Consider the following 25868-nt stretch of genomic DNA (forward strand, 5'->3'; position numbering starts at 1 on the left):
TAAGCTACCAACCTATTGATAGGTTGAGAAAAAACTTTAATAGTTCTATGGGTATACATAATCTTCCACCTTTCAAAAAAGGGATGTTTTTATTGGAGTAAGTCCATGCCAGTTCTGTGAACATAGCACGAGGAGTAAAAATGACATCAATCCTCGTATTTCCTAAATGGACCGTTAGAGAATTCTGTACAATGTTAAGACTTTACTTTCTAATTCTATTGGCTGTTACAGTGTGTTAGTTAGAAAGATTAGGGACAGAATGGGAATCCCAAGATAGCCCTACCTCCATGGTACAGGAAGCGGGGTCTGGCAAGGTTTGAGGGTAGAGCAGTAGCACTACAGAAATCTATCCATACTTTAGACGCTGTCTGAGCACAAGTTGCAATGCCTGCCATGAGAGGACAGGTACACAAGACCCACTTGCACCCTGGACTCTTTTTGGATATACAAGAGTAGTGTGCTAGGGGAGGCAAGAAACCTTTCAGTGCCTAGGGCCTGATTCTGCTTTGACAAGAAAAGCAGTGTGTGCTGGAAGCAGGGCAGGAACCCTGTTCCTAAAGACTGCTGCCACTGCAATAGTAAAAAATCTATCCCATCTTGCATTGACACTAGGCAAAAGAATCTATCACCAGAGAAGAGATAGGGAGTCCACTATGCCCCCAAATTCTGAACTGATTCAAAGCAGAAGTCTGCTGCTTCTGGAGAAGAGAAGGAAATCTGCCTGCAGTCTAGACCTTGAGAGTAGGGAGAATTGTCTGTCACTGGGGTGGGGCAGGAACACTGAAACGGAGGCTGCCTACGACTGAATCTGGAGCAGAAAAATGAAGAAACCTCCCCTGACCCAACCATGAACAATGGACTGAGTAACAAGAGCAGTCTGCTACTTGGAGAAGGGCAAGAGGATAAAGAAAGAGCCCTCCATGACACAGGCATGAGGAACGTACTGAAAGCTGAGAACAAAGTAGGAAAACAAAAAAAAGTCAATACTCTAGAACTTATATTAAATATATGATAGTGGCAATTTGCTGGAAAATTTAAAGCCTGTGTGCAATGAAGTAACCACTGCTAAAACAAAACTCAAATCCAGCTCAATTACTGACTTACTTGACTCAGTTCCCAACACTAATGGCCTGATGGAAGAGGAATGCCTATTTCCAGACATAAATATTATTGACTTCAGTTTCAACTGTTCTTTTACATATAGCATTTGCCATTTAATAAAAAAATTATGAGACACACAAAAAACGCAAGTGAACTTGAAGACAGATCAACAGAAATCACCCAAGTTGATAGTAGGAATCTCTAAATATAACATGAAAGACAAAACAAAACAGATATCCAAGAAATGTGGGACATGATCAAATGACCTAACAAATATACAACTGTAGTCAGAGAAGGAAAAGAGACAAAGAGGCAAAGACATATATAAAGAGAAAATTGCCAAGAATTTTCTAAAATTAATGAAAGACAACAAAATGCAGGTCCAAGAGACTCAGAGATCCAAAACAGGATTTTAGTCCAAACAGGAAATACAAAGAAAAACACAAGTAGGCACATTAGTTTCAAATGGTTGAAAACAAAAGATAAAAAGAAAATCTTGAAAGCAGTCAGAGAAAAAAAGAAACATGACAAAGAAAAAGTATATATATGAATATAAAAGACTTTTCATATGAAACTTATGTAAGCCAGAAAAAAATGTAACAGCATCTTTAAAGTATTAAAAAACAGAAGAGTCAACCTAGAATTCCATATCCAGACAAGAATAGCTTTCAAAAAGAAGGCATATTAATATGCAAGGCTGCCATAACAAAATACCAGACTGGGTGGTTTAATAACAGAAATGTATTTTCTCACTGGTCTCGAAGTTAGAAGTCCAAGATCAAGGTGTTGGTTGGGTTGGTTTCTTCTGAGGCCTCTCTCCTTGGCTTGCAGATGACTGCCTTCTTTCTGTGTCTTCACATGTTTTTTTTCCCTCTATGATCACATACCCCTAGTGTTTCTCCATATGTTCTAATCTCTTCTTCTTATATGGAACCAGTCAGATTGGATTAGGGCCCGCACTCTCAGTCTAATTTCAACTTAATTACTTCATTGAAGGCTCTGTCTCCAAATACAGTCACATTCTTGGAGTTTGGGTTTCAATATAAAAATTTGAGGGGACATAATTCAGCCCGTAATACCCCACCTCCATGTGTTTCTCACATGCAAAACACATTTACCCCCATCCCAATAGCCCAAAAGTCCTTTTTTTTTTTTTTTTTAAAGATTTTATTTTTAAGTAATCTCTATACCCAACCTGGAGCTCAAATCTATAACCCCAAGATCAAGAGTTGCACACTCCTCTGACTGAGCCAGCTGGGCATCCCCCAACAGCCCAAAAGTATTAACTCAGTTCAGCCTCAACTCTAAACTGCAAATCTCATCTAAATATTATCTAAATCAAATGTGGAAAAGACTCAAGGTATGATTCACCTTGAGGCAAAAATTCCTCTGTAGATGTGAACCTGTTGAAACCAAATTATCTACTTCTAAAATACAATGGTGGGACAGGCATAGGCTAGCCAATCCTATTCCAGAAGGGATCATGGGTCCCAAGCAAATTCAAAACCTCACAGGGCAAATTCCACTAGATTTTAAGGCTTGAGAATAATCCTCTCTGGCTGGATGCTCTCTCCTCCAGGCCCACTGGGGTGGCAACTCCACTCCTCTGGCCCTGGGTGATAGCCTAGCCTATTGAAACCTAGGAGGTAGCCTTGCCCTCTGGAACCACGGAGGAAGAGACAGCCCTTCCCCCTAGACCTGTGTCCTCTGGGTTGGTGGGATATATACTAGACAGTATATATCTGTGACAAGAAACTCATTTCACATATAAAGACATAGATAGCTTAAAAGCAAATATATGGTAAAAGATATACCATGCACGCACTAACCTAAAAAAAGTTAGAACGGTTATGTTAATATCAGGCAAAGCACATGGAATACCATCAGATTTCAAGAAAGACATACAATGATAAAAGAATCAATTCATCAAGAAGATATAATAATCGTTAATGTATATGCACTCAATAACAGAGCTTCAGGATACATAAATCAAAACCAGTGAGTAAAAAAAAAAAAAAAGAAATTCCAGGAACTCTTATAAATAAATCTTATAAATAAGATTATATTTCTATAGGCCAGGAGGTTGTAGATTATAGGATTATGACTCAGGATGAGTCTGAAGGGTTCCTGACATCAATAGTCAGATTATCCAAAGCTACTGAATGGCACTGAGAAAACTGTCTTGGATTGCCAAATAAATAATCAGCTAAGTATATAGTAAACATTCTCTATACACGTAGTATTCTGCTAGGCACTTTAGAAATATAAGACATGGTTCTGGCAGTGAAGGATCTTTTGTAGTTGGAGAAATAAGGATCTCAAATATGAAATACAAACTAGTAAACTACGCAGAACTCACTAGAATTCACTCACTCGTTTAAGTTACTGAGCAAGTGGTACTTGTTGATGTGGTGCTAATTTTAAGATGAAAATTATACAGCTCATGTCTTCAACAGACAGAAAGCTTAAAATGGGAAGACAGATATGAAAACAAGTAAGTGTAAGTGTTACAGGTACTACAAAAACCCTAAAGAGGGAGCAGCACATTCTGCCTGGGGTTTCAGGAAAGGATGCATAGAAGAAATGATGTCTTAGCTGAGCTTAAAAACACAGATTCCTGGGATGCCTGGGTGGCTCAGTTGGTTAAATGTCTGACTTCGGCTCAGGTCATGATCTCACGGTTCATGAGTTCAAAACCCTGCAAGGGGATCTCTACTGTCAGTGCAGAGCCAGCTTCAGATCCTCTGTCTTCCCTGCTCCCTCTCTGTCCCTCTCCTGCTCACACTCTCTAAAAAATGAATAAACATAAAAAAAAAACCCAAAAAACAAAAAACTCAGATTCCTATTTAGGTACTGTCCAGGGAGACAAAGTAGGGAAGGGCACATTAGGCACAAGGATCAATATGAGCAAAAGGACAGAAGTATAGAAACTGTAAATAGTTTAAAACAAAGTGGCTGGGTATGCTTCACGGCTAGGATGAGAAGGGATGTGTATTTAATAAATAAGCCAAATGAAAGAAAGTCTTGTAGGATGTGATAAGGAGTACAGAATTTACCTTACTGTCTTCTGTCTCTTATTCATCCAACAAATATTTACTGAGCAGATACTATACGCTAAGCATCTTTCTTGATATAGACAAGATTCCTGTCCTGTCCTCGTGAGGGTGTTACTGGGGACAGTGAAATACACTGGACACACAGATTTGGATAACAAATGTCAGTTGCAGAAGACTCTACATCCCCAAAACAAAAATGTAAACAGAATACATACACATAAAATAAACCAATGGGTGTATCTGGCAGTGATTCATGTCATATGTTTCTAGGGCTTCAAAAAGTAAAGTCAAACCTTGAACATAATACTTTCATAGACAAATCATTTTGTAGTATTAAGGGTCATCTTTCTCAATAGCCTGCATTGTTCCCTTAAATTCTTACTTGTGGTGAGGCAGAAAATTGATTGGTTTCTCCACCAATAGAAGGTGGTGTTGGTTGCTGTATTCTTTTACAGATAACCTAAGTCTCCTGTTTCCCAGGTTTTCCAGGGAAGCCTGCTAAAGATACAACTTCACACACTTCAAGCAATAACTTCAGTGACTGAAGCACATTCTCAATCAAGAAGAAACATATTAACACAATTCATGTATATGAGCAAAATTGTTTTGATGTTTACAGTAGCTTGATTTTAACATAACGTGTAATGCAAGTCTATTAGTGAATTCCTGGTTTCATTCACTCAAAACTTTTTGAAAAATTCTTAGTTCGAAATTTTCGATTTTGGTCTCATCCTGGAGATTTTTTTTTCCCCTTACAGAGACTGAGTTAAGCCCATTCAAGCATATTTGAAAAATGGAACTAAGCTAAAATACTTTCTTCATTTCAAAGACAGGCTGTTACACAAAGAAATAATTTAATGCCGGTTAAACTTTGATACATTACTATGGTCAGTGCTTTAAGAAGCATTGTTCTTCTGTAAAATTTTGAAGTAAAAGTTTTTTAAATAAAAAAATTTTAATGTTTATTTGAGAGAGAGCGAGTGAGCACGAGTGGGAGAAGGGCAGAGAGAGAGAGAGAGAGAGAGAGAGAAAATTTGAAGCAGGATCCAGGCTCAGAGCTGTCAGCACAGAGCCTGACGTGAGGCTCGAACTTCCGAACCATGAGATCATGACCTGAGCAGAAGTCAGACGCTCAACCGACTGAGCCACCTATGTGCCCCTGAAGTAAAAGTTTTGAAAATTAACCAGCCATGTGTTCTGCTTCCAGTGGGCTTTCAGTTGCATCTTCGCTACATGGTTATTAATATCCAAAGGAGCTACTTGGAATCCAATTTCATTCTGTCCTTTGGATTTTTCTCTTTCAAGAAGAGAGAAATTAAAATTTCTATGGCAACATGCTACATTTGAGAGGCAGGCCTTACCTTTTTACTAATTAAATAAGTGAGGTAGATAACTAATTAGGCTGTTAAATATGTGTTCTATGAGGCAATATCCATATCAGGGGTAAGTAAGTACGGCTCTACAACTCCAGTCTGCATTTCTTGATCTGTGGGTTAATACTGCTGTCTTTAACATTATACCATGGAAGTATCTGTATTTAACACAATTTTCCTTCACACATTGTAAGTGAACAAATAGTGCTTAACAAATAGCAAGGATTTAGCTGGACAACAGCATACCACTTCAAAATTCTGCAGAATTTTAGTAAATTTACACCACCAGTGCAGTTAAGTCTCTTGGTTAGTATGATTATAGCCTAGTTAGGGATATCATCAACCCCATCTATAAACTAGGAACAAAAGGAGCTTAGACTTAATGTTTTAAAAACTGTTCTCTTTCTCTGTATTTATTCAACTTTTCTTTCCTTCACTTTCTATGTCTGCTCTCTATAGCTCTCCTCATTCATTTTTATGTTTCTTTTATTCACAGTTTTTCTGTCCAGAATAGCCTTTCTCTATTAAACAAAAGAACAAAAAATAAAATAAAATCACAATATGAATAAAAGAGAATCACTGGGTATTTTACAGGCAACAGTAGGCAGAAAATGTAGCATGGGAAGCAACGTTAACTAATTCATCGAATGGTTCTTTTACTTAAAAACTTAAGTGTGTTGTAACCCACTGTTCCCTAGAGACAACTGAAGATATATGCTACTGACTTGTCAAGAATCCTTTATCCAAGTATCCTTAACTCAGATTTTCCTTCAGTACCCATAATTATCAGTGGTCATCGCTTCTATGAAACAACACATGGCATATGAGCAGACTGTCCTTAACCCTCTCCTTTCTAAGCAGCCCTTTTTTCCCCCCAATATATGAAGTTTATTGTCAAATTGGTTTCCATACAACACCCGGTGCTCATCCCAAAAGATGCCCTCTTCAATACTCATCACCCACCCTCCCCTCCCTCCCACCCCCCATCAACCCTCAGTTTGTTCTCAGTTTTTAAGAGTCTCTTATGCTTTGGCTCTCTCCCACTCTAACCTCTTTTTTTTTTCTTCCCCTCCCCCATGGGTTTCTGTTAAGTTTCTCAGGATCCACATAAGAGTGAAAACATATGGTATCTGTCTTTCTCTGTATGGCTTATTTCACTTAGCATAACACTCTCCAGTTCCATCCACATTGCTACAAAGGGCCATATTTCATTCTTTCTCATTGCCACGTAGTACTCCATTGTGTATATAAACCACAATTTCTTTATCCATTCATCAGTTGATGGACATTTAGGCTCTTTCCATAATTTGGCTATTGTTGAGAGTGCTAAGCAGCCCTTTTTGATACTTGAGCAAGTCACACTGAGGGAAGAATAAAGTGGTACTTTTGCAAATGGTAATTCCTATTATCTGTTGAAGAACTACCCTTTGCTAAGAATCCTGAATCTGGACACTGAGTTTCCAAAGGTAGCTCCTACTGCATCAATCTAAATAGCAGCTGAATTTTAACAGTGTCTTGTCAAAGTTCAAGTGAGAGACTTACCTGCTCCTGGGTCATCTTCTGCAGCTCATTCTCCCAAGCTGCCTGGTCATCGTCCAAGTTATAGGAAGCTGGTGGAGTGAGTCCACGAAGAATCAGGGGGTCTCGGTCATGGCAGAGGGCTGTCAGGTGTCCAATATACAACTTTAATTTGCTTCTATTCTGGTCAAGTTCTAAGAGGGGCTGGATGATCTGAAGTGAAAAAATTGAGGAAAGTCAAGGTCAATCTGAAACAAGAAGTTCAAATATCTTTGTCTTCCAAGTCAAAGAAAACTGGCCAAAGACTCAAACTGCTCTAACCACCACTGAAATCTTCAGGATTATAAAAAGATACAGTTCCACACACTTGCACATTTACACTGTCACATCTAAACCCCCTTTTGGGAGACAGGTAGGGAATGCTGGCTTAGTCTATCAAGATGAAACTGAGAGTTCCTTACTTAGGCAGGGGATTAAACACAGGACTAACTTGTTTTTACCACGATGACATTCATGATACAGAAAGACTCCAGTTACCTCATGATTTCTCTTCCCGTTTATTTATAAGAGGTTACAAAAAAAAAAAAATGCTAGCGAAATTTGCTCACTGAAAGCCTGGACAGCATATACTTCATGTGTTCCTTCACCTCCCGGAATGGAAGAAAAATTCTGTCTCTGGAGAAGGTGCAAGTTTTTCTTGGCCATGAGATGTGATGAGTGAACTCATTACTAAATCTGCCTCATCCTGGCTTAAGCGCCCCTCATTCATTTCACAGAGGTATCCAATATTCTTTTTAAACAGTGATTGATAAATTCTTATATAACACCAAACACCTGACTCACAGCCAAGGACTCTCTGAAATTCTCTCAGTTGTAACACTGGTTTGATGTTTATCTTGAAAAACAGTCCTGCACTTTTTTTTTTTTTTTTTTTTTTGGTATTCCCTTTACCCTGGATGAATAACTATCCCTTGATTCCACTTGGAAGCACATGACAGATGACTTCTACCCCAGAATTTCATTTGACAGCTCTCATGACAATACTCTGGTCAGGTACTTGGTAGTTGGTCAAAGCCTGGTGCGTTTAGGAAGAGTTGGGCCAGATCTCACAACTCAGAACAAGGAAATGTTAGAGCAGCACCTGCTTGATACATAGCAGCTGTGAGAGTTGCAAAGCTCCACCAAAATGCTGGCAATTCTCAAAATGTTCCCAGGGCTTAAAAGGCAGAGGTCTGCACCTGTTACATGTCACTAGGCTGGCATTTTTCATGTACAGGACACCTCTAACCCACCTAATGAATAAAGGAGCTCAGTAATCTTCTTTACAGAAACAAGGACTGGCATTACTTTCAAAAGTGACACTGATTTCTCCCTGGCCTCCCGAGAGGCCTGCTCCTGCTGCTTTCCTTTATTTCTCTTTAAGAGTTTTTTTTAAATGAATAAAGTTTTACATATTTTATGAAATTAATACATATTTTACTCTGAAAAATATGGGAAAAAAGTATAAAAGAAGTGACAAAATAGGCTATAGGCATTACCATTTGCAATGTTGGGTGATTTTCTTCTAAGTCTTCTAATAAACTTATATAAACCAACTTTAACAGTATCACACTTCATATTTTGCTTGATACACTGTTTATCCATTTAATGTTATAAACATTATGAGTACTATTCAAACATTACCTATTCCTGGAAAAACATGGTTTTTAACGGTGGCTTTATAAATACATCACATTTCCTGTGTTTTCTAATATTAATTCCATGAAATAATTGAGAGGGAAGAGCCAGGGGCACCTGGGTGGCTTAATCGGTTAAGCATCCACCTTCAGCTCAGGTCATGATCTCATGGTTTGTGAGTTCGAGCCCTGCATTGGGCTCTGCATCTGGACAGTGTGGAGCCTGCTTGGGATTCTTTCTCTCTCCCTCTCTCTCTGCCACTCCCTAACTTGTGCTCTCTCTCTCTCTCTCTCTCTCTCTCTCTCTCAAAATAAATAAAAACTTAAAAAAAAAAAAGAGAGGGAAGAGCCAGGGCATAGTGACTAAAACAATCTTTAGCTTACTAAAGAGATCAGAGTTCAGAGGTTAGGCCTATCTAGTATTACATATTATAGAAGTTGAAGCCTGGCTAGACAAACCAGAGAAAGTAAATCAACTTAGCATTATTTTGTTTTTTAAACTCATATACACAATTCTATAAGGATAAAGGTTAAACACTTAGGTGCTGGTATGGAAAGCTCTTGGGTTCTATAAGAAACCCCTAATCAGCAGGCTCATGGTACCAGTTTGTGCTGGCATTTCCTACCTATGATAGACATATTGGCCCTGCCAACCACAGAAGGAAGGGACTCTTTGAATAAAGCAGAGGATTTAGAGAGTGGGGAAGTTGGATAATTTTTCACTAACATCACCAATCTCTCAAAAAGAATTGTATTTTATTTCTGGCCACAAATGCACACTCACTGCAGAAAATTTTATAAAGAATTCCAAAGCATAATCTTTAAAAGCAATATAAAGGCAATATTCCCTTAAATGCATGCACACTTTGCACTTCAATAACTAAACTGCCTAGTCATGGTAATAGAACCATAACACACCACATCCCTGAGGCCTCCACACAATGTAGCCCTATTTCTTTTCTTTCTTTCTTTCTTTCTTTCTTTCTTTCTTTCTTTCTTTCTTTCTTTCTTTCTTTCTTTTTGGTTGTTGTTGTTTTTAGCTTGGCCTTGTCTTCCATTGATAAAAAAAATTTGGCGGGGGAGGGGGAATTCACTTTTGGGATACCACTTATTCTGTGTGTGTGTGTGTGTGTGTGTGTGTGTGTGTGTGTGTGTGTGTGTTGGGGGGGGACTATAGATGTTATCACATCTGGGCTGCAAGGCTGAAAAAGCTGATATTTTAGGTAATTACTGTTTGAATAAGCAAACTGGCATGAAAGAATATGACCACAGAGGAAGGGGACACTGTGATAAATGGTAGTAATGGAAAAGTCAAATTTCTGATAGTAAATGACATTTAGAAAAATACTACCTCATTACTACATGACTTGAAATGAAAAAACTTATTTTTCATGTCCTTGTTCTTAAAGGTAAATTTAAATTGATTTAAATGCATTTCATGTTGAAGTGCTAACTGACTAAAAAACATGATAGTCTTTTGCACTCTATAATTCCTCAAAGTCCAAATTGAAAAGTTAAAACATGATGGAATTTGAAATTCTTTCCAGAATAAAAATTCATCTATGCAACAGCCCAGATGTCTGTCCTTTCTTCCCATGGCTAAAGGAATTGCTTTAACAAAACAAAAAAACCCCATAGGGCTTACTATGTGAAGGCATAGGAAACAGCCCAAGTAGCACAGCTCTCAAATCTACCCTCTTAAAAAAATCACTTTGGCCTCTCTGGGACACATTTAACCACGTCAATCATGTGGGAAATGCCCTTATCTCTTCCTTTTCCCCCTATCTGACTTGGGCAGGCCACTTAGAAAAGAAATTGCATTTCCCACAAGGTAGAACTGCCACTGCCTAATCTCAAGAGGGAAAAGGGACGCTTGTCAAGTGGAATGAGGATGCCTTACAGGATCTGTAAGTTATGTCTTCTGTCCACATGCAACCTCAGTACATTGGCAAGAAGTCCTACCAAAAACTATCAGAAATGTGGTCAGGCTTAGTTCCATAGCTATGCAGAAAAATAGTTATACATCTTTTTTTGTCAAAATGAAGTTAAAAAATGAACTTATCAAGATTAATTTCTGCTTGTATCAAATGTAATGCCAAAAGGCAATGTTCCCCTAGTCTTAATATTTACCAAATTATTAAGGAAAAGAATTTAAATTACAAAAAGGGATAAGATATTTTTGGTTGACTTACTGATAGCTTTGTTTCTTCTCTAAAGGATTTATTTGCTTATGTACTAGATTCTCAAACTGACTTCAGAGGCCAGCATTTGATGACATATGGTGACAGAGGACAGTGATCTTCTGAGGTATTTATTTTAACCTCCTTTCCACTTAAGTGAGATTAGATGGGTAAAGGTCTTTTGGAAGACAGATGAATTGCTCCTGTATTGTTCAGTGTAGACTGTGAGTGAAAATTCCAGTTTTCCATTTCTGCAACCCATGTATCTATGATATCTGAACACACTTTCTTAGACCATTTGACTCTTCAATACCAGGATGGAATGTGCACAGTGAAAGACTTTTAACTAGTCCATTATTTAGCCTCCTTTTCTCTTCTCCCTCTACTGTTTCTTTGTCAGACACTTACTCTAAGTATAGATTAGTTCGTTGTAACACATTCTAGGCACCGGTTTTATTTTTTTAATTTTGTTTTTTATTTATTTCCTTATTTATTTTGAGAGAGGATGTGAGAGCATGAGCTGGGGAGGGACAAAGACAGAGAAAAGAGAGAATCTTAAGCAGGCTCCGCACTGCCGGCATGGAGTCCAACACCAGGGCTTGAACCCATAAACTGTGAGATCGTGACCTGAGCCAAAATCAAGAGTCAGAACCAACCGAGCCATCCAGGCATCCACCCTAGGCACTCATTTAAAAAGGAATGGCGTAGCTTCATCATAAAGGCTGAGTGAATAGGTACTCAATATTATTTGGAACTTAAGATTTTGGGGTAACTAGTATTTTGCTGTTTGGAAGATGCCATTTGTTATTATTTATTATTTATTTATGTTAAAGTAGTCTTCAGGCCCAGTGTGGAGCCCAACATGGGGCTTGAACTCATGACCCTGTGATCAAGACCTGAGCTGAGATCAACAGTCGGATGCTTAACCAACTGAGCTACCTAGGCACCCCAAGAAGATGCCACTTTAAAAAATATTTTATTTTTGAGAGAGAGAGAGAGTGCAAGCATGAGGAGGGGAGGGAGAAGCAGAGAGAGAATCTCAGCCTCCATGTCCAGCACAGGCCCAATATGGGGCTTTGAGATCATGACCTGAGTCCAAATCATGAGTTGGACACTTAATGGACTAAGCACCACCCAGACACCCCAAGAAGATGCCATTTTTAAAAATGTTTATTTTTGGGGCGCCTGGGTGGCGCAGTCGGTTGGGCGTCCGACTTCAGCCAGGTCACGATCTCGCGGTCCGTGAGTTCGAGCCCCGCGTCAGGCTCTGGGCTGATGGCTCGGAGCCTGGAGCCTGTTTCCGATTCTGTGTCTCCCTCTCTCTCTGCCCCTCCCCCGTTCATGCTCTGTCTCTCTCTGTCCCAAAAATAAATAAACATTAAAAAAAAAAATGTTTATTTTTGAGAGTGAGTAGGAGGAGGGGAAGAGACAGAGGGACAGAAGATCTGAAGCAGGCTCTGCACTGATAGCAGACAGCCCAATGTGGGGCGTGAACTCAAGAACCATGAGACCATGACCTAACCTGAAGTCAGACACTTAGTTAAGTGACTTAAAGTTAAGGGTGACTGAGCCACCCAGATGCCCTGAAGATGCTATTTTTTAAAAAGCTAACATTTATCCATCATTTACTGTGTTCCTGGAAAATTATTTTTACATTTGCTGTGATTCTTCTGTGGCTAGCTGACTACCCTTAATTGGCTATAAAATCTTCTTGTTCCTCTTTATATCCGCTGCTGAAGTCTTCAGAGACAGGTTCACCTGCCCATATATTAATGGCAAAAATGCTAGTTAGTGGTAGTTTTGATTTCTCACTGGGTTATCATTACACTTCTGTCCCCCAGTGTAGGTGTATCAAGAAAGTCCCAGAACAAATAACATTAACTGCCTAGAGACATTAGTCTCTTAACTGTACTTTTGTCTAGAGGCTCCAGCAGAGGGCTAACTCTGAAAAGGAAAAAAAAAAAAAAAAAAAAAAAGAACCAAATAAATAAATAAATAAAATTAATCAATCTAGTCTCAAAGTCTTTTCTCCTTCAATAACTAAGTTTATCTTCTTGGCCAATTATATACTTCAGGATAAGAAAGATGAAGGCTAGTGTTAAGTTTCTTTACAAAAGTCTGGAATTTTGTGTTATGTTCTCACTTAAATGCAGTTATTTGTGAAAGAATAGAGTTCTTTCAAAAAATATAGTATATCAAATGACATATATTGAAACCAAAAAGTTATATAATTCACTTAACAAACATTTAGTGAATGCCTTTGTGTCATGCCATATCCAGTTTAGCTGGTGGGAATATTAAGAATAAGGTGTGGTTCTACTCTACATTAAAAAAGTCATGAAATAATGGAGCTAATGTGTTGAGTGTATACAAGAATTAAAATGCATAAATTCATGGTTTATCTTCAAGTTTACTTTTGAAATCAACTTCAGGCAAACAAATTGCTAAATAAACCTCTGTGCCGTGCTGTGAAGCTTAGTTTAACTTTGTCTTCATATATAAGGTTATAAAATTCAAGTTTTTTCTTCTTTAAAAAAATTTTTTGAATGTTTATTTTTGAGAGAGAGAGAGAGAGAGAGAGAGGGGCAGAGAGAAAGTGGGGGAGGGGCAGAGAACGAGGGAGACACAGAATCCGAAGCAGGCTCCAGGCTCTGAGCTGTCAGCACAGAGCTCGATGCGGGCTTGAACTCACAAACCTCGAGATCATGACTTGAGCTGAAGTCAGATGCTTAACCGACTGAGCCACCCAGGCACTCCTCAAGTTTTTTATTCTTAATGGTCTCTGAGATCCAACTTCTTAATTAGCTTTCTCATTTGAAGCCCAAACAGAAGGACAATTAATGGATTCCCTAAATGTTTTTGGTGGTACAGTCTTACCCATTTTTAACCCTACCAAATAGAAAAAAATATACTTTTGAGAATGGCCCTCACTAGACACTTTTCCTGCAAGAGAGAGAATAGCTTTAGACTTACTTTGTACTTAGAGGGCTAGTAACTGAAAAACAATTCTAGTATAGCATAGCTGCCTTTCTTTTAGGGGTAAGTTAATAAACTTCCAAAATTCCAGGAAAAATTAACAGATAACCTAAAGTTAAAGGCAAGTTAAAGTTAAGGCTCCAAATCCTAACCCTTACTTCATTAACTATTTTTCATGTTTAACTATTTGACTCCCCAAATTTTATAGAATGTGACTTTCCTGTATTTGTCTCCTAAACCAAAAATAAAAATCATGACAAAAGCAAAACAATCATTTATATCATAAATATTTTCTAAGTACCTAAAATAGGTGTGTTATAGTAAGCAGAATCTGTTCTTTCAGCCTCCCTTACAGATGACCTACTATTACTACTATAGTAAATGAAATATTTGGACTGGGGAATCACTTAGGCTCACTTAACCCTCTCATTATGTTATCTATATACTGGTGGCAAAGATTCTCACCAAACTTTAGTTAGGTTCTCCCTGAACTCTCTTCTCAACTGGTCCTAATTTTGGGCTCATCTCTACATTGTCTAGCTCTATCAAGAATTCTGCTAAATTGGTTTATCAAGAATCTCTCATCCTTGATATTTGATTACTCTCAATATATGATAAGGTTCCTCATCCTCCCTCATTCTCCAGGTGATTGCTGGCCTGCCTTCAGCAAGGATCTTATTAGGTCAGTTTAGCCAGAATGTGCCCTTATCCCTGGTGTTTTGTCTTGGTAAGTGTCCATATACTGATCCCAACCCTGCTTCTTGGCCATGAATTTCCAGTTTTCCTTACTGTATTCAGTTCAAAGATTGTTGAGCACAATCTTTCTCCCCACTGAACAACTCCATTGCACTGCTTCCTATCCCTACCACAGTTGTCTTGAATAAAGTCTGTCTTACTGTTTTAAAAAGGGAATGGATAATTTTTTTCTTTAACACTGAGTAAAGGAAGAATAAATACTCAGTTACACTAGGAATTCAGGTTCAGGGACTATTGGGTCACTGAGATGAATAAATGTTAATCAGAAATCTTACTACAAACAGAAATATCTAGTTCTTAAAGTAAAAACTCTCTCCAAAGGTTTTAGATTTTAAAAAGGCTTTATGGTTTGTTAAAGTTTAAATGTGTCTATCAAAATTGCCAAAGGCTACAGGTTTTGAAGTACAAACAAAAGTGGTAATCATTTTATAAAAAACTGGGGGCTCAGTTGGTTAAGTGTGACTTCAGCTCAAGTCATGGTTTCACAATTTGTGGGTTCAAGCCCTATGTCAGACTGTGCTGACAGCTCAGATCCTGGAGCCTGCTTCAGATTCTGTGTCTCTCTCTCTCTGCCTGTTCCCCGCTCATGTTCGTTCGTTCTCTCTCTCTCTCTCTCTCTCTCTCTCTCTCTCTCTCTCAAAAATAAACATTAAAAAATTTTTAAATACCATGTGGTCATTTCCTCTTAGTTTCATGGCTCAGAAATCCGTTGTCAACTTTTCTTTAAGTATATACTACCACTTCAGCAAAACAAAACATTTTCTACTTCTTGATCTGGATACAGAGAGAGAGAAAAAAAATCTGTACTCAAAGTTGTAAGGAGACAGGAAACAGGGTACAGAATAAAATGAATCTTGAAATCTGAACTACAGAGCTGCTCACTATATTTTGCCTAGTTACTCTTCATTTAGTTAAAACCTATCCTATTTTATGCAGTATAATAAATGCTACTCAAATACAGCAAGAGTGTTGCGGGCCTGCCCACTGGTAAGGGAAGGGCATCTCCCACTGGGCCCTTTTATTCATATGCTCGTGGAGGATGTTAAAGGCTGTAGGTATTTCAAATACCTGCTTTAACACTTGGAAATTTGTAAGATACATGAAAATAAGATCATTTACCAATAAGGGGGCAGACAAGTATGTACAAATGAAGAAGTGCAGATAAATGGACATTAAGTGGAGAGAATGCTACTATGAGGCACAGAAGCTACTACAAGCTAACCAATCAGGGGGACACATAGTAGGCACCCTGAAGATATGGTCAGATGAGAGAAAGAGAACTAGATTCAAGAAAACCACCCACTCTGCTAGATTAAGAAATGCCAAGAATAGGTGCATGCTCCAAAATTCTTCCTCGCTCTTAAGAGCTAATAAAGATGGGAAAGCATCTTCAATTCAGTTCTTGGCTGAAGGCTTGCCTCTCCACAATAAGTCATTTATTGTATTTTAGTGAACAATGTAGGGGTTAAGTATTTGTGTGTACACCTAAAAGTGTACACAATAAAACAGGTAAGTGACCACCCCATTCTATACTAAAGTTCCATGGCTATTCACTCATGAATGAGAAATTACAGGGAAAAGATTCTAGGCATGGGGGAGAAAAATGAGGCAGAAGAGGGAGAAAAGAGGTTCACACTTTTGGAACAGGCGAGCGAGCCAAATGAATACTGATGCTGCATTGAAAAGGAAAAACTAGTTAGGCAGTTGGCCGCAAGCAAAAATGGTGGCCTCAACTCCTTGCATGCCTGTGCACCTACCTGAGTGTTGAAATTAATAACTCACACTCCATTCTGATCCTCTGAGGTGTGGGGCCTAAAGTACTCCTGCTATAATTGTTTGTTGCAGTCATGCACAACAACACTTCTTGGCATTATTACATGTCTGCTAGACAGATGGATCTGAAAAACAGCAACATGCTTGTTGCCTGCTGGGCAAACCACAATAACAACCTTATCACAACATTTCATTTTCTTCTCTTTCCAATGGTACATTTACCAATTGCACTGGAAGAGGAAGAGAAGGCCAAGTGGAGGTACCCAGGGTAAACAAAAGGAACCTCCTGGCTTTGACAGTCTTTCAATAAACAGGGAATGATCTAACAAAGAATGTACATTATAGGGAACACATCCACTAGCTCCTTCTCATAGTCTAGTCTACAGGAATACGGAGAAGAAAAGGGCCAAGTATGATTATCTAGTAACTATGAGATTTGATAACATATCTGTATAAGGGCTCCCAGAGGCTAGTCTCTGGAGGAGACTGTTTTGTGATTAGCTTATTTTAAGGTCAGGTTAAAGCTGTGTTGTGTGTGTGTGTGTGTGTGTGTGTGTGTGTGTGTACACACACCTAAAAGAGTTGGAGGAGTAGACAGAGACAGTTTGCCATTAGTCACATTATTATTTCAACTCTAGTGTCAAATCAAACACAGCAGGACCATGCAGATATTTAGAAGTCTACTATAGAATGCTCACTGATAGGCTGTGGCCACTGAGGGGCTCATTCTATCTGAAGACAGACATGGTAGACATGGCTCCTCATCAAACAGTGCTTAACAAGAATGTACCCCCTACGAGGGTACAGGTGGGAGAGGAGAGTTTATCTATCATTTGGAACGCAGGGGAAAATATCTATAGCTGTGGAGAGATATCAGAAATGGGTATTTCTGCTATTTAGAGAAGAACTAATTTTCATATAGGAATTTGATCTCTTAATGCTAAAGTTAGAAATAACCAGGAAACAAACTGTGACAGGTTAGACACGTGATTTGGTGTGTATAAGAAGGCACACGGATATCCTTGCAGTGGGAAGAGGACGGCAAGGGCAAGATGGAAGGAAAGATCTGAGCAAAATGGCCCTTAGCCATTATATTCAGGTTTAGCACAGCTTAGAAATCTGCAAACTGAGAGGATGGAAGTGTTTCTGAATATCATAAAAGAGCACTTCAAGAACTGAAACCAGTACCAGGACAGGAGACACAGGGTGTCTGTCTCTTTAACTTCTCCTTCTCATTAGTATACATTAAATAAAGCTAGGCCCCCAGTGAGCTAAGGCTAATTCCAGGAAAGGTGCCCTATTTTAGCCCCAGTAGCACCATCATTCTCTTCCTTTCCTCTTCTACCTCTCTCTCCTCCTGACCTACCCACACGAAGAATCTGTATTTCCACTCCACACATACATACCAAAAAATGTCAGATATCTGAGAATTGGAAAGGGATCTTGGCTGCTCTGACAGAGCCGTCCTTCCTGGATTTATGTCTGCCGTAGTCAATCAGGAAATCATATTTAAAAAGCAAATTCTTTCTGAAAATCTTATACACCGTGAACAAATCCCATGGATTAATGATTTCCAGACATTACCCTTTTACCTTGGGAGTAACCCAGGCTTTGGGTGGAAAAAAAAAGGATTTGGGAAAAACAAAAATTAAGAAGATGGTTTTCTCTACCCATTTTCTTATTTCAGAATAAAACCTCCCAAATAGTCACTGAATTAATCTCCCCTCCTCCTCCTCTCTGAAAGTTAAAATTGCTTAGCAAAGCACAAACTCTGATAGATATCACCATTACATTATTACTAGTAGTTGATGCTTAAGCAAAGCTTTTATTATTTGAGGATAGAAAAGTTACTATGACAAAATACCAGAAATCCTGTTATAAGTTAACAGCCAGAGGAATTCAGGATTAAGTAACCTGGGGCAAATCAAGCCTTTTTGTGTATATATGGCCCAATTTTTGGAAGAAGGATTCATGTGCCCAGATTCCCTCTGATCCAATACAGAGTTCAGTAAGTGCTGACTGAAGATCAGCTCTGAAGTACAGTGGCAGAGTGCAGCAGTCCCACTGGAAACTGAGGAACAGAGGAAAGAGCAACACACTCTGTGACAGAGCTGACAGATCCTAAGAGAAGAGCAGCGTAGTACTTGCAAGTAAAAGAATGGAGTGCCAACAGACCAAGGGAGAAAGTTCCAACGAATTAGAAATGGGGGTGTATCTAGACTGCAAGAAGGTAAAGTTACACGATATTACAGAGGAAGGAGGCTCTTAGTATAGTTATAAAGTGACTTGACAGTGGGGGAAAAAGGTACGTTTGTACAGAATCTTCCTAATTTGTTTCATCTACAAGCCTCTAGCTCCAGCTTTTGGTACTCATGATAAAGCTACCATACATATGGACCCACATCCAATTCTGTAGCAGTTTTCATGGGAAACACAAAGGACAGAGACCATGTTTCTAAAATAATCAGAGTACCTAATATTTTATTGGGCTTAGAAAATAGGAAACAATGAAAAAGTGCAGTGGAAACTCCAACCCTGAAAATCAACCAAAGAGGAAAAGCAACAAGAGAATGTAGAACACACCTTTCCTTTACCATGTTAATCTGTTCATGTCACTAGTGCTTTTCCTTGGTCTCTTTCCAGGGAGTATACTTTTAGTGTCATAGACTTTCACAGCAACTAACAGGAGGAACAGCTCTCTCCACGCTTCAAGCAATCTGCCCAAATACACACATCCCTCAGTTCTGGGGGATTCTTTACACTAAGTTGCTTTGTAGGCTTCAGCAGCTGTAATCTTCTGTATGAGATGCTATTGCTGACGACAATTAGAAAGCCCTAGATCATCCACAGGCAGCAAGGTCTCTGCCATTCTCACCTAAACAATAAAGTCTCACACCATTTGGTCTGGTGTACTTCTGTATTCATCTATCTAATACACCATCCATATACCATTTCCCAGATGTACCATTTCAAAGAATACTGCAAAGCCATCCTAAGGCTGACATTTGTGTCTCAGACTATCTTGTGAGTTCAGTGCTGTACATTCTATGCACCTGAAGGTTTTCAGCTCTGATTTAATTAACATGCCCATCTAAACAATCATACTTTTTTGTGCACAACAATAGAGCATCAGGTTCACATGTTACACATGCGTGCGTGCACACACACACACACACACACACACACACACACACACAATATGCGGTTTGATTACAGGGGCCAGGCTCCTCTAAACTGGAACTCTTGCATCCCAGTGTCTCCTGAAGCAATTACAACTTGTGCCTTCTAGGAAAGCAGAGTTGTTTGCCTGGCTGCTTGCCTTATCTGCTCTCATGTTAGTTACTTCACTCATGAAATTTTTGCTAATTAGCCATGGAATTAAAGTAACTTAGATGGTCTTCTGTATCTTATGATCTTACTAAGAATCTTATCGACTTGAATATTTCTCCAGAAAAAGCTGCTAGGGCATCTCATACTTTATAGCACTATAATCCAAGCAGACACAGTAGTCTCCATTCTTTACTGCCAGGGAAGGCAATGTGGCTGGCTGTGGCCACAAGCATGACTCATTCAAACACTGTAGCCATAAGCATGTAGGCCCTTGGCTGGTAATGTTAATTACTGGGCATCCAGTTTCAAAGACTGGTGAAAAAAGGCTTTTTCACCCAGAGGCTGTCCTCACCAGAAAGACAGATTTGTATTCCTCACATTATGTGGCTATAAAATGTCTGCATTGTACCAAAAACTCTGTGAGGAAGTACAGAACTACGGAGCAATACTGTGCAGTAGTTAAAAGCATGGCCTCTGGAGACAGACTGGTTTAACTCCAGGCTCTGCAACATTCTAGCTATGAGACCAAGGACAAGCTACTTTGGGGACAGTGTATTTTATGTGATTGTAATAATCCATGTGTCTACCACAGAGGAAACTTGTTCAATAATTATTAACTATTACTATTTTTTTTAACTATTACTATTTTCAAGAATCTGTTTCATCATCTATAAAATAGATCTGAATAGATGTAAAATACAAGTTATTCTTGATAATTTTAGCTGACACTCTGATCCCTAAGACTTTTTAACCCTATCACTGTGCTTCGCTCCACCACCAACCGTGGATGGTGAGACAACCACTGGATGCGGAGTAATGAGAAAAACAAAGAAGAGCTGGATCAGCAATAGACCAGAGGCTGGTAAATTACAGTCCGTGGACCAAATTTAACACCACTGCCTGTTTTTCTGTAATCCATCTTCTAAGAATGGGTTTTACATTTTCAAATGGTTGAAAAAAATGAGAGGAAGAATATTTGGGTGACATATGGAAATTACATACAAATCAAATTTCAGCATCCATAAATAAAGTTATATCAGGTTGTGAGTCATGCTCATTTATTTACATATTACCTATGGTTGCTTTTAATCTACAAACCTTTACCCAAAACTTTGCCAATCCGTACAATAGATCAATTCCAGACAGTGGGGTAACTATAATATTAGGAAATTCTTATAACTGTCTCACAGATTAGTTAAGAAATAAATAATAACTACCGTTAAAAAATTCAATTCATAACTACAATGAGACATCACCTCACTCCTGTCAGAATGGCTAAAATCAAGAACACAAGAGACAGTAAGTATTGGTGAGGATGTGGAGAAAAAGGAACCTTCATGCACTGCTGGTGGGAATGTAGCCTGGTGTAACCACTGTGAAAAATAGATGGAGGTTCTTCAAAAAACTGAAAATAGAACTACCCTACAATCGAGTAATCACATTACTGGGTATTTATCCAAAGAATAGAAAAACACTAATTCAAAGGGATACATGCACCCTTATGTTTATTGTAGCACTATTTAAAATAGCCAAATTGTGAAAGCAGCCCAAGTGTCTGAAAGATGAATGGATAAAGAAGATGTGGTGTATATATATACAATGGACTATTACTCAGCGATAAAACAGAATGAAATCTTGCCATTCGCAGTGACCTAGATGGAGCTAGACAGTATTATGCTAAGCAAAATAAGTCAGTCAGAGAAAGGCAAACACCATATGATTTCACTCATATATGGAATTTAAGAAGCAAATGAGCAAAGGAAAAGAGAGAGAGACAAACCAAAACAAAGACTTAACTATAGAGAACACATTGATGGTTACCAGAGGGGAGGGGGTAGGAGGATGAGAAAAATAGGGGATGGGGATTAAAGAGAGTACACTTATCATGATGCAAAAAAAAAAATAATATATATATATATATATATATATATATAAAAGAATCAATTCATAATGAATATTATTTGCATCAATAGTGATATTAACATAAAATAAAATGTTGATGTAATAGAAAAGTGAATTTGGCAATAGGCAAATGGAAAAGAAAGGATACTAAAATGATTCAGCAAAATACTAGAATAAGAATATTGAAAACGTTAGCCATTTTCAATCACATGTATGGAACACTGATAAAGAAATTAAATAGAATTAACTTAGTTTCAGCTCCCGCAAAAATTCAGTGAAAATTCCTTGACACTGGTATATCCTGATTTAAATGTTTGTGAATAGGTCAAATATTTCTATAGAGTCAAACATTCTCAAGGTTAAACAAGCGTGAAACACTAATTGGACCAAAACAGCATCTTGTACTCATTTTCATCTTTTAGATGGGAGGAATTTTAAAGATCATGTAGGTAATCTATTCCCCTTCTCCTTGCCCTACTTTCTAAATGAAAAATTCAAGACCTGGAGAGGTAACCTGACTTGTAAACATGGTTAGGAGCTATGTTACTCAGCTAGTGGCTGTGGATCACAGCTTGATGCTTCTCCCCTTGGCTTTATTCACTGCTTTTTATTTGAATAGTTCCTGTGGGCAAGTTAACTTCCTAAACCATAACTGGGCTTTTATACTATGTTCTCTATTTTCTAACCCAAAGAAGATTGGAAACGGTTGGAGACATTTCTTAGAAGAACCAAAGTTTCTTGATAATGAATATATTCCCACTTTACTAACTCTTCCATCCTTGCATCTATTCAGGCCTTCAGCATCACTCTCCAAGACAAAATAAGAAGCTAATCTTAACTGACCTTCTCGTTTCCAGTATTCTCTTTCTGTCCATCCTGTACAGATTACATGGCATACTAAGGTCTTCATGATCTACCTGCTGACTGCACCAGCTTTCATGGCTTGCCCTCCTCCTACTCTGATACTCTCTGGTGTTTTAAAATAACTCCACAAATTCTTTTGACATGCCTCTCTTCAAAAAGTAGAGCCTGAGATACTCTACTCCATTAAATGTGGGATGGTCTTAGTGACTTGCTTCTAAGAAACAGAATATGGTAAGAGTGCTGGTATGTACCCTCTGATTCTAGGTCACAGAAGGCATTTGTGGCTTCTTCCTTATTCTCTTCTCCAGATTCATTCATGTTGGCTGAAGTTGGCCACCATGTCATGAGGATATTCCAGCAGCCTTATGGAGAGATCCATACAGGGAGGAACTGAAGGCTCTTGCCAACAGCCAACATGAACTGTAGATGAGCCATCTTGAAATTGAATGCTCCATTCCCAGTCAAGCTTTTGGATAACTGCAGTCCCAACTGACATCTTGACTGTAACCCCATGAGACTCTAAGTAAGGACTACCCAGCTAAGTGGCTCCTGAATTCCTGACCCACAGATACCTCTGAGATAACAAAGGCTTATTATCTTTTATGCTGACAAGTTGGGGGTAATATGTTATATAGAAATAATTAATTACACCTTAAGCATTATCCACAGTGAACTACTAAGAGTATACCAAATTTGTTATGCTGTTTATGCTTCCTTGTCTAAAATTATATCTGTTTGGCAAATGAGAACTGCTCCTTCAAGAGGCAGCTCACTGTCACCTTCTCTGTGAAACCTTGAGTTTCTTGGAGAGGCCTGGGTTTTCCTACTGTACCTTGTATAATTTTTTCTGTTGGACAAAATGTGGTTTAGTATTTGTTTTACAGTCTTGAAACATATATTTTAATCCATATACCTAGTGCAGTATTTGGATTGGAGTAGACTCCCAAAAAATATTTTTGACTTAATTTTCTCATTTCAGTCAGTTTTAAACCAAACAATAAAAACCTCAAACCACACTTATGGAATTATTCTATGTGAACTTAGGACCCAGATGTCAATGATAAAGGAGTATGAAGAATATGCTTTTCAGCTTATTAAAACATGAAGTGAGGGATAAACATTCTGATTCAATTTCTGGAGGATATAACAATATGAATGTTAGATTCTAAATAGTGACCCACCAACAAAATGACTATGAAAATTTAAACATTTAAGATGTTTTCACTTAATATCCAAAATGACAAAAGCAAAATTTGAATAACTTATTTAATATTCACATGAAAAGGAACGCAGACAGTCCAAGTGCTTTCTAGGTTTGCCAAATCCCTCCTCATACAAAAAGTTTGTAATTCTAGTCTTGAAATTGAGGAAGAAAGAGTGGTACATATTCAATGTTGACTATCTTTCAATGAAAAGAAATGAAGTCTTGCTAACAAGTGGTTTGTCTTAAAACCTGAATTTTCACCAAAAAGAACCAGCCATCTGTTTCAAATATTTTAAAGACTAAGCCCCATTTTGTGCTCTGCTTTGATCTCCCAGGATAATAGGAAGACAGTGATACAGTCCAGCTACACCTCAATCAAGTGTGCTCATTTAATTTATCCCAGAAATGCTAACTGCCAAATCCAGCTGGAAACTTTAGCCTCGTCATCTTCGGATCAGGAAGAAGGAGGAAGACACATCAATGGAGAATAACTCTTTTGTTTTGGTTGATGATGCATTTTTGTATTTCAGAAAATATTCCTTTAACCCAAAACAGATAGTAATCCTAAAGACAGAGAGAATGTATAGAAAATAACAAATTAGTGAGAAGCTGAGGACAAGTTAATGAAAGGAATACTGTAGAACCCTATTGTAACAAGATTGTTGTTTAATAGTTCAGATAAAATGTGATTCAAATCATGTCCTCTAAAACATAACTCCACAAAATAAAAATGTGATATAATAGGCAACTGCTAAGCCTGTCTTCCAAAACTATTAAAAGGGGGCCCTATCATATGGTAACTGGTGGGTGTGCATGGTGAACTCAATGGCATATTCTAGAATGTGCGCTAGATACTGACTGGAGCTAGATCAGTCTGGAAAACTGATACACATGAATAGAGTCAGATTATAGGATAAATAACCTGTTAAGGTACAGAAGAATTTAAAAGATTAAAAATATCTGGTACTAATGCATACAAACTTAAACAAATTATATGCAACTTCCCTTTATGGTAAAAACTCACCAGCTTTTTCATTTGATAAATATATACTGAGCTCTGCAGGGTCTCCACATTTTCAGATGACTGTGAAAATCAACTGAGATGTGAAAACTTTTATTTTGCACAAAGTGTAAGGGTATTTTTATTGTCCAGGAAGAATGTCTCAATCACAAACTGCACCTCAAACAGGAGAAAGACAGCTCTTCCCCATTAGTCAAATGCTCATAATCATTAAGATAAGGACCAATGGTGGGGCACCCATGTGGCTCAGTCGGTTAAGCGTCCAACTTTGGCTCAGGTCATGATCTTGCGGTTTGTGGGTTTGAGCCCCACATCAGGCTCTGTGCTGACAGCTTGGAGCCTAGAGCCTGCTTTGGGTTCTGTGTCTCCCCCGTGCTCTGCCCCTCCCCCCACTTGCATTCTGTCTTTCTCAAAAAAAAATAAATAAAACACTTAGAAAAAATTTTTTAAAAGGATCTGAGAGCATATGTTCCAGAAACATTTAAAATACCGTAGTTCTGAGTCTAAGAAATAAATCACATGAGTCACAGGACAATGTCACCTTAAATCATTCAGCAGAAACTATAAAAATGTAGGATGTACCTATGGAACAGTATAAATGATGTCTTAAGAATACATCAAGAGAAAGGTTTCTCTCCCAAATTACTTACAACTTTCTCATGTAGTCTAAGAGGTCTTTGCCTCTGTGGAACTTACGTAATTTTCAACTGTGTCCAGAATTACTTTAGACTCCAGTATAGAGGTGGTGGTTTCTACTTCTTACTATTGCCTGAAAATCACCTTCAGGTCAGAAAACTCCAGAAGAAGAAGTCACCTGCCATCATGGGGTGCTCCTTAAAGGTAATCAGGTCTGACTTAATATGTATGGCTAACATCCCATGCCTTGAGGCCTTGGAGAGGTACCTATATTGTTGCTCAGGCACTACTGGTAAACTTTAACAATTCAATTAGAGATTCAGAAAAGAAAATTAATTTCTTTTGCTGCAGGAAAAAATAATTACTAGGATTGTGGGTTACCTGTGCAATTAAAGTAATGTTACTCTAGGGGCGCCTGGGTGGCTTGGTTGGCTAAGCATCCGACTTCGGCTCAGGTCATGATCTCACGGTCCGTGAGTTCGAGCCCCGCGTCGGGCTCTGT

General features: G+C 38.4%; 1 protein-coding gene across 11 annotated transcripts in view; it reads right to left on the bottom strand.

The window, feature by feature from the left end:
• The window catches only part of ERC1 (ELKS/RAB6-interacting/CAST family member 1), a 517187-nt gene that overhangs the window by 38204 nt on the left and 453115 nt on the right, over window positions 1–25868 (bottom strand). For 8 of the 11 annotated variants that reach the window (XM_032593893.1, XM_030321381.2, XM_030321379.2 and 5 more), the window contains one exon: window positions 7073–7261. In XM_032593893.1, the coding sequence (XP_032449784.1) occupies window positions 7073–7261 (189 nt within the window). Of the gene's footprint in view, window positions 1–7072; window positions 7262–25868 lie in introns of those variants that run through there. The other 3 variants (XM_030321387.2, XM_030321388.1, XM_030321386.1) reach the window with 1 other exon arrangement.

The sequence above is a fragment of the Lynx canadensis genome, chromosome B4 (assembly GCF_007474595.2).
Source record: "Lynx canadensis isolate LIC74 chromosome B4, mLynCan4.pri.v2, whole genome shotgun sequence".
Taxonomy (NCBI): Eukaryota; Metazoa; Chordata; class Mammalia; order Carnivora; family Felidae; genus Lynx; species Lynx canadensis.